The sequence below is a fragment of the Opisthorchis viverrini genome (genome assembly GCF_000715545.1).
Source record: "Opisthorchis viverrini unplaced genomic scaffold opera_v5_5, whole genome shotgun sequence".
In the NCBI taxonomy this organism is placed as follows: Eukaryota; Metazoa; Platyhelminthes; class Trematoda; order Opisthorchiida; family Opisthorchiidae; genus Opisthorchis; species Opisthorchis viverrini.
In genome coordinates this window covers 2683793-2696085 of record NW_008751661.1, presented here as the reverse complement: position 1 = coordinate 2696085, position 12293 = coordinate 2683793, and the positions used below count along the sequence as shown (strand labels likewise).

Below are 12293 nucleotides of genomic sequence, written 5' to 3'. Positions count from 1 at the left end.
ATATATATATATATACTTCCCTAACCTAACTAAACGAAACTCGTTATAGGGTCTCCCACCAGGCTAATTTAGAAATTTACATAAAAGACTGACTGAAGAGAAATCCTTTGGCAGAAACCCATCTCATACAGCCATAAGGATATTTCTTCACTCAATTCACAGATCCGAATTGAATCCAAAACATACTTCAGTACTATCTAAAGTCAACAATGATATTTTACGTTTCCACGAATTTCTCTGATTAGCAACGTGAAGAAGAAGTGAACAATCTGAAGGCGGAATGCGGTAAGACAACAAGACAACGGGAAGCAGCTCAGAAAAAGCTTCGCCAGTGTGAAGAGGAAAAGGCGAATCTAGAAAGCACGCGAGATAGGCTGCGCACTGGGGTTCAGGCTTATGAAAACGAACTAGAGATGATGCGCAAAGCACAGGAGGCTGACAGACGAGCATGTGACGAACTGGCCAAGGAACGTGAGCAGCTGAACAAAAATCTGGTGAAAGCTGTGGCAATGACCAACAAGCAGACCAATTTGCTCAAGTTACACGAACTTTCCAAACAGAACATGGAACAAGAAATCATCAACTACCGCGATGAGGCACAGAAACAACGAAAAATTATCTATCGTTTGGAAAATGAGCGTGATCGATACATTACTGAGGCGGCAGAGTTGACACAGAAAGTGTTACAGAACATGGACGAATTGAAATATCGTGAGATGCAAATTTTTGAAAACAAGAAACGTATCGCTGAGGCTGAAACAAAGCTGAAGCAGCAACAAAACTTGTACGAGGCTGTCCGAAGTGATAGAAATTTGTATAGCAAAAATCTGATTGAAGCACAAGAGGACATTGCAGAGATGAAGCGTAAACTGAAAATCCTTTCTCATCAGGTTGATCAACTCAAGGACGACATTGCTACAAAAGAAGCAACACTGGTGAAAGAGAATCTTGAACGTCAGCGAGTAGATCGAGAAAAGGAACAACTGACGAAAGAATTACAAAAAATGAAGGTACAATCAGCTGAGAATCGTGCCTACATTGAAGCGCAAGAAGCCGAACAAAGTAAACTGTTGAAGATCGTTGCTGAGGCTGAACACGAAAGACTGAAAGAACGTAAAGAACACGAACAGGTGATCAGCGAACGTGATGTCCTCGGAAGCCAGCTCGTAAGGAGGAACGATGAACTTGCTCTGCTGTACGAAAAGATTCGCATTCAACAATCATTGCTAGACAAAGGCGAGAGAGAGTACAACCAGAGGTTGCGGGAACTGAATCTACTGAAGGAAGAAGTGCGCAAACTGAGACGAGAAAAGGCATTGCTGCAGTCGACTGCTACAAAGATAGAAGACTTGAAGGCAGAAGTGCACCGCGTCCAGCGCGAGTTGGTCCGTCAGCGAACGAGAGCTAAGGCGTTGGAGGAGGAACTGGAAAACCCGGTAAACGTGCACCGTTGGCGAAAACTGGAGGTGCGTTTTTCGTCTTTGAGTGCGAACACTAAAGTATTTTAGTTCACACTCATCAACCGACGTTCTTCGCGGTTGATTGGTATTCTTGATGTCTGTATCTGTCCAGATTGTCTTGAGGTGTAGACACCTCACAAAGATTGTAGACAACCAGCATTCTCCTATTCTTTTTTCATGATAACCTATAAAAATTGTGGATCTATGGTAGGGAAACAGCGGTGCGCAAAATTGGCATTGTGGTACCAATGACGGGGACCAGTTTGAGCGCATACACTTGCAGTGAGATTTGGCAACTTTACGTTGAAAAAAATGTAAAACACTTGTTTTTCATATCCTATAAAGGCGAACAGTTACGAGTGGTGTTTCAGGTCTTGGATGCCTCTGTTTTTCAAAACAGAAGGCTTGATGTCACGCTTTATGTCAGCCAGATTTTTTGTCTTACCAACAGATACATTATAGATACTACTCAGTACAACATACACTGTGTGCTACAGATATACTATTTCGATGGATGGAGAGAATTCAACTATCTACCTGAGGTATTCCAATGTTTGTTCGGTTGGTTACCATTGTTTGTTGTCCCCACATTACGGACTTCCAGAATCCTGACTCTCGTCTTTCAACATTGTCCACTACTACAGGGAAGTGATCCATCAACCTACGAGATGATCCTAAAGATTCAAACCTTACAAAAAAGACTGATTAGTAAAACGGAAGAAGTCGTGGAGAAGGAGCTGCTCATACAAGAGAAAGAGAAGTTGTATGTGGAGCTGAAGCACATTTTGGCGCGGCAGCCTGGACCAGAGGTTGCCGAGCAATTAAATATCTACCAGACTGTAATCAAGGATAAGACTAAACAAATCAAGGTAAGTGAAAAGTAAAGCAAGAAAATGGTCTTCTCCAATTTACTGGACTTTTCAGCTCGTCTGATCCAAACCTAGTGAGATTCCCATTGGTTGTAAGAGATCCCCTATGACCAGATCAGGATCGCAGGAGGCTAGTGGCCTGGAGTTCATTATTGCTACCAAGTTAGAGCAATTTTCATTTAGATAACCGACTAATAGGACACAAAAATCTAGTAAAAGCATCCTTTTTCTTTTTATTGGCTGTGGTTGCGAACTAAGACTCCCTGACTAATACAGGAAGATATCCTGTGCACCTTCGTTGGAACGGCTTCCCCAATCTTTAGCCCGACCATTAAGCATGATCGTTGAGTCTCATCCTGTAAGGACGGCGATCTTAAGCGATCGCTGAGGCTTCCGTTGCCAGTTTTCACACCACAAAGACAAGCCTTCAACCGCACAGCTTCCGCACTTGCCAAAATCATTCAATAAATTGTATACAATAAAAGTGAAGTTTCCAAATCCAAATATGCCATGGCCGCATTCCCCTCTAAGTGACTTCTAGTACTTCCTCGCGGTGCACATGAAGCCTACTGTTCACAGATTGTAACTTCATATGGGAAAACGGATTACCAGAAGAGCTGCAAACAGTCAACAGAGCCACTAGCATCTGCCGAAGTGTCTCTCACCTACAAATCTTGCAATGTGGTTATGGGATAGGGTCAGACTCGGCGACCAATCGGGGGGTATTTACTGGCCTAATGTGCTGTTAGGTGCTGCATAACGTTTATGCAATGAGAATGAGGTGGAACATTGCGCTCTAGGGGCTAACAAAAGGATGTTGGCCGAAGGGAGATTTGCGCCTGCAGTAATTCTACCCCATGAGAGACTTCTTTGAGGAAGACACACCTCCGCAGCGTTTAAAATAGCACACCCTGCCAATCATCGCCTAGAAAGGATGTCTCCCCCGAAGAAGGCCCGAACAAATGTGAAGGTCTCTTGTACCGTTTCTTCTTGTCACTAAATCCTCAACTTGTGGGGTTCATAAGGAACTACCACATATCCCACGTCACAAGTTTCCATCATCCATGCGATTTAACCGTAAAGACAACCACTTAGTTGCTAGCATTTTATGCCTTTTTATTGCCCGGACTCTGTTGACCATCAATCTGTCATTTCGTTTGCAGGCAATGGCTGCCGAAATGACCCTGTACGAGAATCAAATTGTCCAGTATAAAGGGGAATTGGAAATTCTCAATTTGGAAATGCAGGACCTGAAAAAGAGGTATTTCCAGCAGAAAAAGAAACAGATGGAGGGTGATAATATGAGTAGTAGCACCAAACCGACGAAAAATGACAATTGGAAGAAGGCACAGAAAAACATGAGTGAGCCGTCAACTTTGAGTGAAGATGGACTTCGAATTACGCAGGCCAAAGTTTGAAGACAGCGTTTTGTTTTCACTAAAACAACGGCAATGCGGTTAGTTGAAAAAAACTCATGAATCTGCTCTCAGTAGAAGCCTTGTACGATACATGACAGTGATTTTATACTAGATGTACTGTATGCTTGAAATGAGATTTTACCAAAACATCTTTGAGAGTTTTAATGACCCTCGGCAGGAACAAGCACCAAACCAAACGGGAGGAACAACCAACGGTAGAAAATAAATCATCCGACTACCTAGACAATTGCAAAGTTGACATATGAACAATCCAGTGAGAACAAATGCAGCTTTCAGCGATAGAGACGCGAATGGTGATGTAACTCGGTGGTTCGCAACTAGTTGCGAAAAGTGGATCCCCCTCAACACTCTGAGAACGGAGCAAAGTATTTCAAAGGATTAGAAAGCTGCGCATTAGTAGTAAATGGGGATAACATGGGCTACTTTGGGGCTAAACAGAACGAAATTGACAGTGGACTGTCGACAAGTCCTTTTCAGCCTAAAGTGTTGAGTTATAACTTGGGTTACTGGTGTTTTGCGAACGTAACCTCGAAGAATAAACTAATTTGTCTTACTTGGCTCCGGGCGCGGCATGGCAGAATGTTCTCCTTTAAAAATCAGAAAAACGGGGTTCCAGCACAAAAGGAAACAAACGAGGGATGATTGACATTGCCAGTTCAGGGTAAGGAACAAGCATCAACGTCGAAAATTGTCGATCTAGTATTCATAACTGGATTTACCCAAGAGGCCAGATGAGGCGGACGAAATAACCAAATTTCGACTGAGGTAACTGGGAGTATTGTACCATGTTTTTCGGATAATGCAGTGCTATCCGACTCATGGTTCAACAGGCCTCAGTATAATGTTTGATATCACTGTCTCAAGTTCATGAGTAACCAAACGATCGGAACAAAATCGTGTCGACCATTCGCAGTCTGCTATTGACAACCTTCGAGAGATAATTAACCTTTTTTCCGAAGCGATAAAAATTGCAGCTCAATTGTCAAAGGAACGCACAATAGGGTCAGTTGTGGATAAAGTTGTTCGCGTAAAATCGCGCAAGTTGGCACTTTATCGGGACAACCAGTAGCCATGTTAGGTGGGATAGCGACCCGACCTACAACTCAGGGGTCAGTGAGAGATAATCAAAACAAGGTCTGTTGCCCTACAAGCTCGACAAGCAGTCGGTCAAGATAAGACCGGCTGTTCGTTTTTGTCACTTATCCCATTGCCATTATTCTCCGAATGCAATGATTAAAACGTTTTCGGCGTTTCTAAAAGATTACCTGTGTTGGGGTTTGGAAACATGTTCGAGTCTCAGACATGTGTATCGTGTGAACACGGACATGAGTGCAGCAGAAATACAAATGAGAATGGTGCTACAGGCAGGAAGTGAAAGAAATCATTTTCAAAACGAATCTCCCTCTCTTCCAGGTAGAATATGATTGATCAGCCCGAAACCGGGTGAAACGCGTCGTGCTCCCGACTGTGCATCAACCAGGAATAGCAGACAGGTAGTTACTAGTCGACGAAAACAGAACATCACAAGATTGGTAAGCACGAAGATCAACAGTGTTTGACTTTAGATCTGGAGCTCCCTCACCTGAACTTGTGCAATGCCTTCCTGAATGTAAGGGAGGGTTCTCTCCTATCGTTGACTTAACTGATGAAGATGTGAACTTAGCTTTTTATGATTCCGATCTGGGATATAAACGGTCACTAAAAAATATCTAAAACGCTACTGAGAGCCGGAACTTCTGTTTGCAGTACAACCGAGCCAGCCTCATCCAAGCATTGGATCTCTGATAGGACCGTGTCTTTGCCTGGTCGCAACCAGAACTCCACCCGACGCTGGGTAGAACTGAGTATCGTGCAAACCAAGAAGCTCGATGGTCCCGCAAGGCCGAAGATATAGAAGAAGCAAAAAACTTTGGAAGTGTAAGCAAGCTGTTTTATTTGATTCGCTCGACCGGTCCTCGGAAGCCATTTGCCAGCGACATTTTCAGGGACCAAAATGACTGCCGGATATCCAGTAGACGAGAACGTTCGGACCGCTGGACGCCGTACTTCAGTTGGCCACCTGAGACCTCCTATCCGGAATCCTGGCCTTCAACAAAAAGGTGAACTTTGGGTACGAAGCCATCTTCAACCTCAGAAGTGTCCAGTGGTATATCTCTACTCAGGCGTCATCGTGCTGCTAGCCCTGACGACCTTCCACCTACTCTGCTCAAGGATAGCAATGAATTTCTCGGCCTGTCTAGCATATTTGGGTCTATCTGTGAAAGAGACTGCCCCAGACAACTGCGGTAAATAGAAAATAGTGCCAATTTTCAAAGAATACACGCAGTGAATGTAGTAACCACAGAGGTGTTAGTTTGACTCCTGATGTGACAAGCCTTCTGCGGTCACTGATTCTTCGTCGTCTTACGGTGGCACGCGAAGTTTTGACTCATGAGCACCAAGCATCATCAGAGTACAGACTGCGCTGACCACATTTTTACACCCTGTCAGGTGTTAGAGCAACGCCAAAAATCCTTGTTTCTTGACTTCAAGGATGCCTTTGATTCTGTCGATCGGTCAGTGCTCTTAACTACACTTGTTGAACGGGGCATGCCCCAGAAGTTTGTGAGCATAATCCGATCCCTATATTCAGATACATCTGGGCGTGTATTTGGTGAGTTCTCCAAAAGCGTCCATACAATGCGGATATTCATTCTCTCCGTTTTTGTTCAACTTCGCCGTCGATGAAATAATGAAGCGAACACTGGACGGTCTTCAAAACCCCGGTGTTCAGAATGTCACTGGTGGCAGCCTTGTCGATCTGGAGTACGAAGATGACATCACCCTCATCTCTGAAGACCAAAGTGAAGCAAAAGCCGTGTTGAATAGATTGACTACTATCACATCAGCTTTTGGCATGTGCCTTGTACCTTCAGTGCAAAGTCATGCTTCAGAACGTGCGATCCCTGAACATATCCATTACGATTCAAGGAGGATCACTGGAGGTTGTGAAGAATCTTATATACCTCGGTAGTTGTATTAGCTCTGATGAAGTCAGTGCAAAAGCACACAAACTCAAATCACATTTGCTAATTTGCGTCACTTGCGGCGTCAGAAAAGGCATACTACTGGGTCTTAAGGGTCGCGTATACCAGTATACAGTAAGCGTTGTTGTTGTATGGGTGGCAGACGTGGCCTCTGTGGACAGACGATGTGAAGCAGCAAGGAATAGATGCTGATTGACGTCAGCGGCTTTCGTGCATTCAGTTTCTTTCCTGACTAACTGGTTGGGCGCTTGGAGATGTAAGGACCTCAGAATGCTTGACAGAGGCCAGTATTAGGCCCCAATTCTCACTCACTCTTCATCTCGTTTTCCGCTCTATGGCTTTAAATAGTTGCAGCTGTACGGCGGTGAAGCATAAGTGTCGACACCGATGTCGTTGTCTCTGATGATGATTCCGGCCGCACTGTAAGCCCATCCGAACTCTGGCTTCTGAACAAATCCTGTGTGAACTTACATGGCCAGGCACTGTTTCAATCGTCTTTAGCTTGATTAACAGCTGAACACACAGAGATATTCCTAACGCCCAAGTGGTCCATTGTGACCAACAGTCAAGGAAAATGTGTCCAGCTTGGTGGCCGGACACACGGAAATGCTACCGCGGACGGATGTTTGATGACCTCGCACGATAGTGCACATGACCATAGGGAAGTTTCTGTACCTTGCCAAGTCAAAACGGCCATAATAGAAATTCTCGGTGATATTAGTGTGGTATGTCTTTCAAAATAGCGCCCAAGCAAGACTCCCTACATTTGACTTGAAAACCATATTTTCGAACAGATACCTAGAAGGTTTTGCAGAGTATTAATCTGAGAAGGTGGGTCTGCTTTTTTGTCTCTCTATTGGTGGCCGTTCTTTGCTCTTTGTATCGACTGACGTACGCGCAGTTTCCCATACATAATCTGCACCTGATGGATCAACACTAGTCTATTTTAGGAGTCTCGAAGTTGAATCGGCTGCCGAAACAAAATTACTTTGGCCAACCCAGGTTGATTAGTTCCTCGAATGGCTTAGTTCATAAAAGAAACACAAAGTTGTCTGCTGTTTTCAACCCCATTCGAAGAACATACAGCTAATCTCTTGCGTACGGTTCCTGTGGAATTGCAGTTAGTTGGCGCTCCACGATAGAGTTTTATCTCCCAACCCGAATAAACGAGCGTCATTAAGAGAATGACAGTTTTTCTTAGGAGGGAGACCTGTAAGACTGACTTTTTGCGAGTGCGTGCTTGTACACACATACGTCTTTAACCACGCGCCGATGACCCTGGACACTCACTGATGCTGCGGTCTCACATATTTAACTTTACTTCAAACCATATACGAGAGATCATGTAATACATGGTGACACCGCAACTGCTTTCTATGCCAGCAGTCGATTACTGTGACCACTCGTAAAAGGGCTTTTCAGATACACATTGTTGATGATAATCAACAAGGACACCCAACACTTGCACGGTATGTTTGAGACATTCGAAATGGACTGACCTGATTTACAGGGAAAAAATTGGCAACTCCAAATTGAAACTAGAGAAAGGGGTACTTCTATAACACGGTTCTAATTTTTTCTCGCTGTAACAATGCAGTATTGATGAGTAAAGGTGGCAAAGAAAAGAAGGGGACCATCGTAGGAGCAAAGAAGACTATCAGATTGTCCGCACAGTTCAATCCAGTTGTATAGGTGGATTGGGTGGTTCGGGGATTTCGCCCACAGCGTCCCAATAGTAGTTATAACGTCGAAAAAGAAACACGATATGATGAATGCGGTCCTCCAGTTTGGTCGGCTTCACGTTCAGATCGGCTAACGTTGGGGTGCCCGACAATGTGTCCGTGGAGAACTCCCGCTCCAGGCGTTCGAAGCTTAAAAACGGTGTGACTCGGGCCATGTATTGATTGAATAACACACGCATGCTGAAGGGAAGGCGAGAGAACGGTGGGTCAAAGGAAAGAAGAGTATACTCAATTTATCGCGGATGTTGAAGAGAAATAGGCTAGTAATAAATGAAATGGTTTGAGCAGTGGATTTTCCCAAGTTTACTGTGAAAAACGCCGAATTATTTGTAGAAAGATTGCCATTCCAAGCCCATAATACGTCAGGCTGCATAAGTGTTGTGGTCGCGAATATTTTACGACCGTTCTTGGATTGGTGTCCTACCCACAGCGGGCTCGAGATGGCTCGTAATGGAAGCAAGGTCAATGCAACTGTATTTACGAAACTATCCCCAAGACCATGTTGGAATCTTCTTGACCAGACGAAGTCGCAGCCGAGCTAGAACGACTATGAATCTTTCTATCGCATTGATGGACGAAATCCAAAAAAGAACGTAAGAACTTAAGTGCCTTTGACGACTCCACCCTCCAAAATGGATAACATACTACTGAGAAAACTGGTCGCCCAGGTATATGATCTTTGTTTGCATAGGCAGGTAATCTAGTTGCAAATGGCCTAATTACCATCATCAGTGCGTTGCTGTATAGCGAGGCGTGGAGTGGTGCTGGAGTGTGCTTTATTATGGATGTTACTACCCAAGCCAGATCTCCGATCATAATTCGTGACTTGGCTGCGTCTTCGCCCTGATTGGCCGATGCCCACGTGAACCTTCAGCTCGGTCTCCCCTGTTTCAGTCCACTGGTCGGTGTTCCTCTAGGTTCCACGTTGTGGACTCTGCTGACATGACTAACATAGGTTTTTTTTCTCTTGGTCTGTTTAACACCATGATCACCATTATTGGAGTATTTCAGTAAATTCACAGGTGATTCGTAGACTGAGTTCAGTTCGACGTGCCGGTTGACTGAATCTGTTGAGGAGCGCCATGCCTCCGGAAATCGACCTCTGTATTCTGTCTTTTACAAGGTATACACCAGATTTCCGGCTTTCTTCGTCCTCACGTATGGAGACCACTGATTATGTATTCTAAGGGTCACAATATGCCCTATTATTGGAGTAGATAGTCATTCACCACCAGATTGTCTAGCATAAGACTTGTTGCATCTGCCGCAGCTGATTAGACGCATCACCTTGTTTCCCTTGGTTCTATTATTGTTGTCTTCAGTTGTAGGATCAGTTTCTGCAGAGTAGCGCTCGGTTTGTGGGCTGAACGCTGGAGGGTCTCGAGAACCCTGGTGTTCAAATAGCCTGTGAAGAAAAACTTGTCGATCTGGAGTACGTATACGACATCGTTCTCATGCTCGAAGAGGAGAAGGTGCAGTTGTTTTTGGATGAACTGACCAGAGTCATCCCGTCCTTTGGTATGCACTTCGCACCCACAACGTGTAAAGTCATGCTTGTGAACATGCGATCACTGAACACGCTACTTACAATCTAGGCAGGATCACTGGAAATTGTGGAGCGTTTTACGTATCTTGGACGTTGCACTAGTTCTGATTGTGGTGTGACAGATGAGGTGAATGCACGAATCTGCAAGGCTCTGGTCGCGCTTGCTAATTTGAGACACCTATGGCGTGGTTTATCCCTGAATCTCAAGGGACGTGTTTATCGAGTTACGGTGCGAGCTGTTTTGTTGCATGGCTGTGAGACTTGGCCTATTCGAGGAGTGGAACTGAGACGTCTTTAGGTGCTCGACAATCGTTGTCTCAAACCACAGCTCGTGTGGGTTGATGTCGGCGAATCCGCAATGAGGCAATTAGAAAGCACATTTTCGGTTGTGCAACGGGTAATTCAATTGAAGAATGTGTCCAGTACCAGAAGATCCGTTGGTCGGGGCATGTGTTGCGTATGCTGAACTATCGTTTGCCGAAAAGGGTGCTGTTTTTCATGCCCAATTCATAGTGGCGGAAGCAGAGAGGTAACCAACCCTTGACTTGGCAGAGGAGTATGAGAGAGATCACGAAACGCTTGGGTGCTACTTGCCTTCCAGGATGGAGACCGCGTTATCCCGGCTGCACCCGGTTGGAGACGCTGCAAGATAGGGCTGCCAACCGATGTCAGTGGCGTTCCTGTTGTCAGTTTCTATCCAGGTTGCCTGAATGACTTTGGAGATGTAGGCACCTCGGAGTGATGGTGTTAAGCTGGCACTAAGTCCCTCCCCCGTCCACCTTTACTCTTTTATTTACAATAAGGCTTTCAAATAAGTCATGGTTGTGCGGCAGCGAAGCATCGGTGTTGAACACTGATGTCATGCTGTCGATGATGATGATGATGAATCTTTTCCCTGCTCCCTTCACCCTACTATTAACAATCCTTGCAGGCACATCTTCCAAACCGTTCTTACGTGACGAACATGCTCGTAGTTATGAACAGCCTAACCCAAGCTAAGGACGGAAGACTCATATTGGATGCTATACGACATCGTTCTCATGCTCGAAGAGGAGAAGGTGCAGTTGTTTTTGGATGAACTGACCAGAGTCATCCCGTCCTTTGGTATGCACTTCGCACCCACAACGTGTAAAGTCATGCTTGTGAACATGCGATCACTGAACACGCTACTTACAATCTAGGCAGGATCACTGGAAATTGTGGAGCGTTTTACGTATCTTGGACGTTGCACTAGTTCTGATTGTGGTGTGACAGATGAGGTGAATGCACGAATCTGCAAGGCTCTGGTCGCGCTTGCTAATTTGAGACACCTATGGCGTGGTTTATCCCTGAATCTCAAGGGACGTGTTTATCGAGTTACGGTGCGAGCTGTTTTGTTGCATGGCTGTGAGACTTGGCCTATTCGAGGAGTGGAACTGAGACGTCTTTAGGTGCTCGACAATCGTTGTCTCAAACCACAGCTCGTGTGGGTTGATGTCGGCGAATCCGCAATGAGGCAATTAGAAAGCACATTTTCGGTTGTGCAACGGGTAATTCAATTGAAGAATGTGTCCAGTACCAGAAGATCCGTTGGTCGGGGCATGTGTTGCGTATGCTGAACTATCGTTTGCCGAAAAGGGTGCTGTTTTTCATGCCCAATTCATAGTGGCGGAAGCAGAGAGGTAACCAACCCTTGACTTGGCAGAGGAGTATGAGAGAGATCACGAAACGCTTGGGTGCTACTTGCCTTCCAGGGATGGAGACCCGTTATCCCGGCTGCACCCGGTTGGAGACGCTGCAAGATAGGGCTGCCAACCGATGTCAGTGGCGTTCTTGTTGTCAGTTTTTATCCAGGTTGCCTGAATGACTTTGGAGATGTAGGCACCTCGGAGTGATGGTGTTAAGCTGGCACTAAGTCCCTCCCCCGTCCACCTTTACTCTTTTATTTACAATAAGGCTTTCAAATAAGTCATGGTTGTGCGGCAGCGAAGCATCGGTGTTGAACACTGATGTCATGCTGTCGATGATGATGATGATGAATCTTTTCCCTGCTCCCTTCACCCTACTATTAACAATCCTTGCAGGCACATCTTCCAAACCGTTCTTACGTGACGAACATGCTCGTAGTTATGAACAGCCTAACCCAAGCTAAGGACGGAAGACTCATATTGGATGCCATATTTTTCGACTTCTCGAAAGCATTTGACCAGGTCCCGAACGTCCCGCTGCTCC

At 45.2% G+C, this 12293-nt stretch overlaps 2 protein-coding genes across 2 annotated transcripts in view; one reads left to right on the top strand and one right to left on the bottom strand.

The window, feature by feature from the left end:
• The window catches only part of T265_00533 (hypothetical protein), a gene marked incomplete at both ends in the record, with an annotated part of 19735 nt that extends 15848 nt beyond the window's left edge, over positions 1-3887 (top strand). Inside the window, 3 exons of the mRNA XM_009164337.1 lie at positions 246-1466; positions 2105-2329; positions 3493-3887. Of these exons, the coding sequence (XP_009162601.1) occupies positions 246-1466; positions 2105-2329; positions 3493-3747 (1701 nt within the window). The remainder of the gene's footprint in view (positions 1-245; positions 1467-2104; positions 2330-3492) is intronic.
• A 4363-nt stretch (positions 3888-8250) lies between these two features.
• The window catches only part of T265_00532 (hypothetical protein), a gene marked incomplete at both ends in the record, with an annotated part of 21903 nt that continues 17860 nt past the window's right edge, over positions 8251-12293 (bottom strand). The window contains one exon of the mRNA XM_009164336.1: positions 8251-8715. Coding sequence (XP_009162600.1) covers positions 8667-8715 — 49 coding nt within the window. The remainder of the gene's footprint in view (positions 8716-12293) is intronic.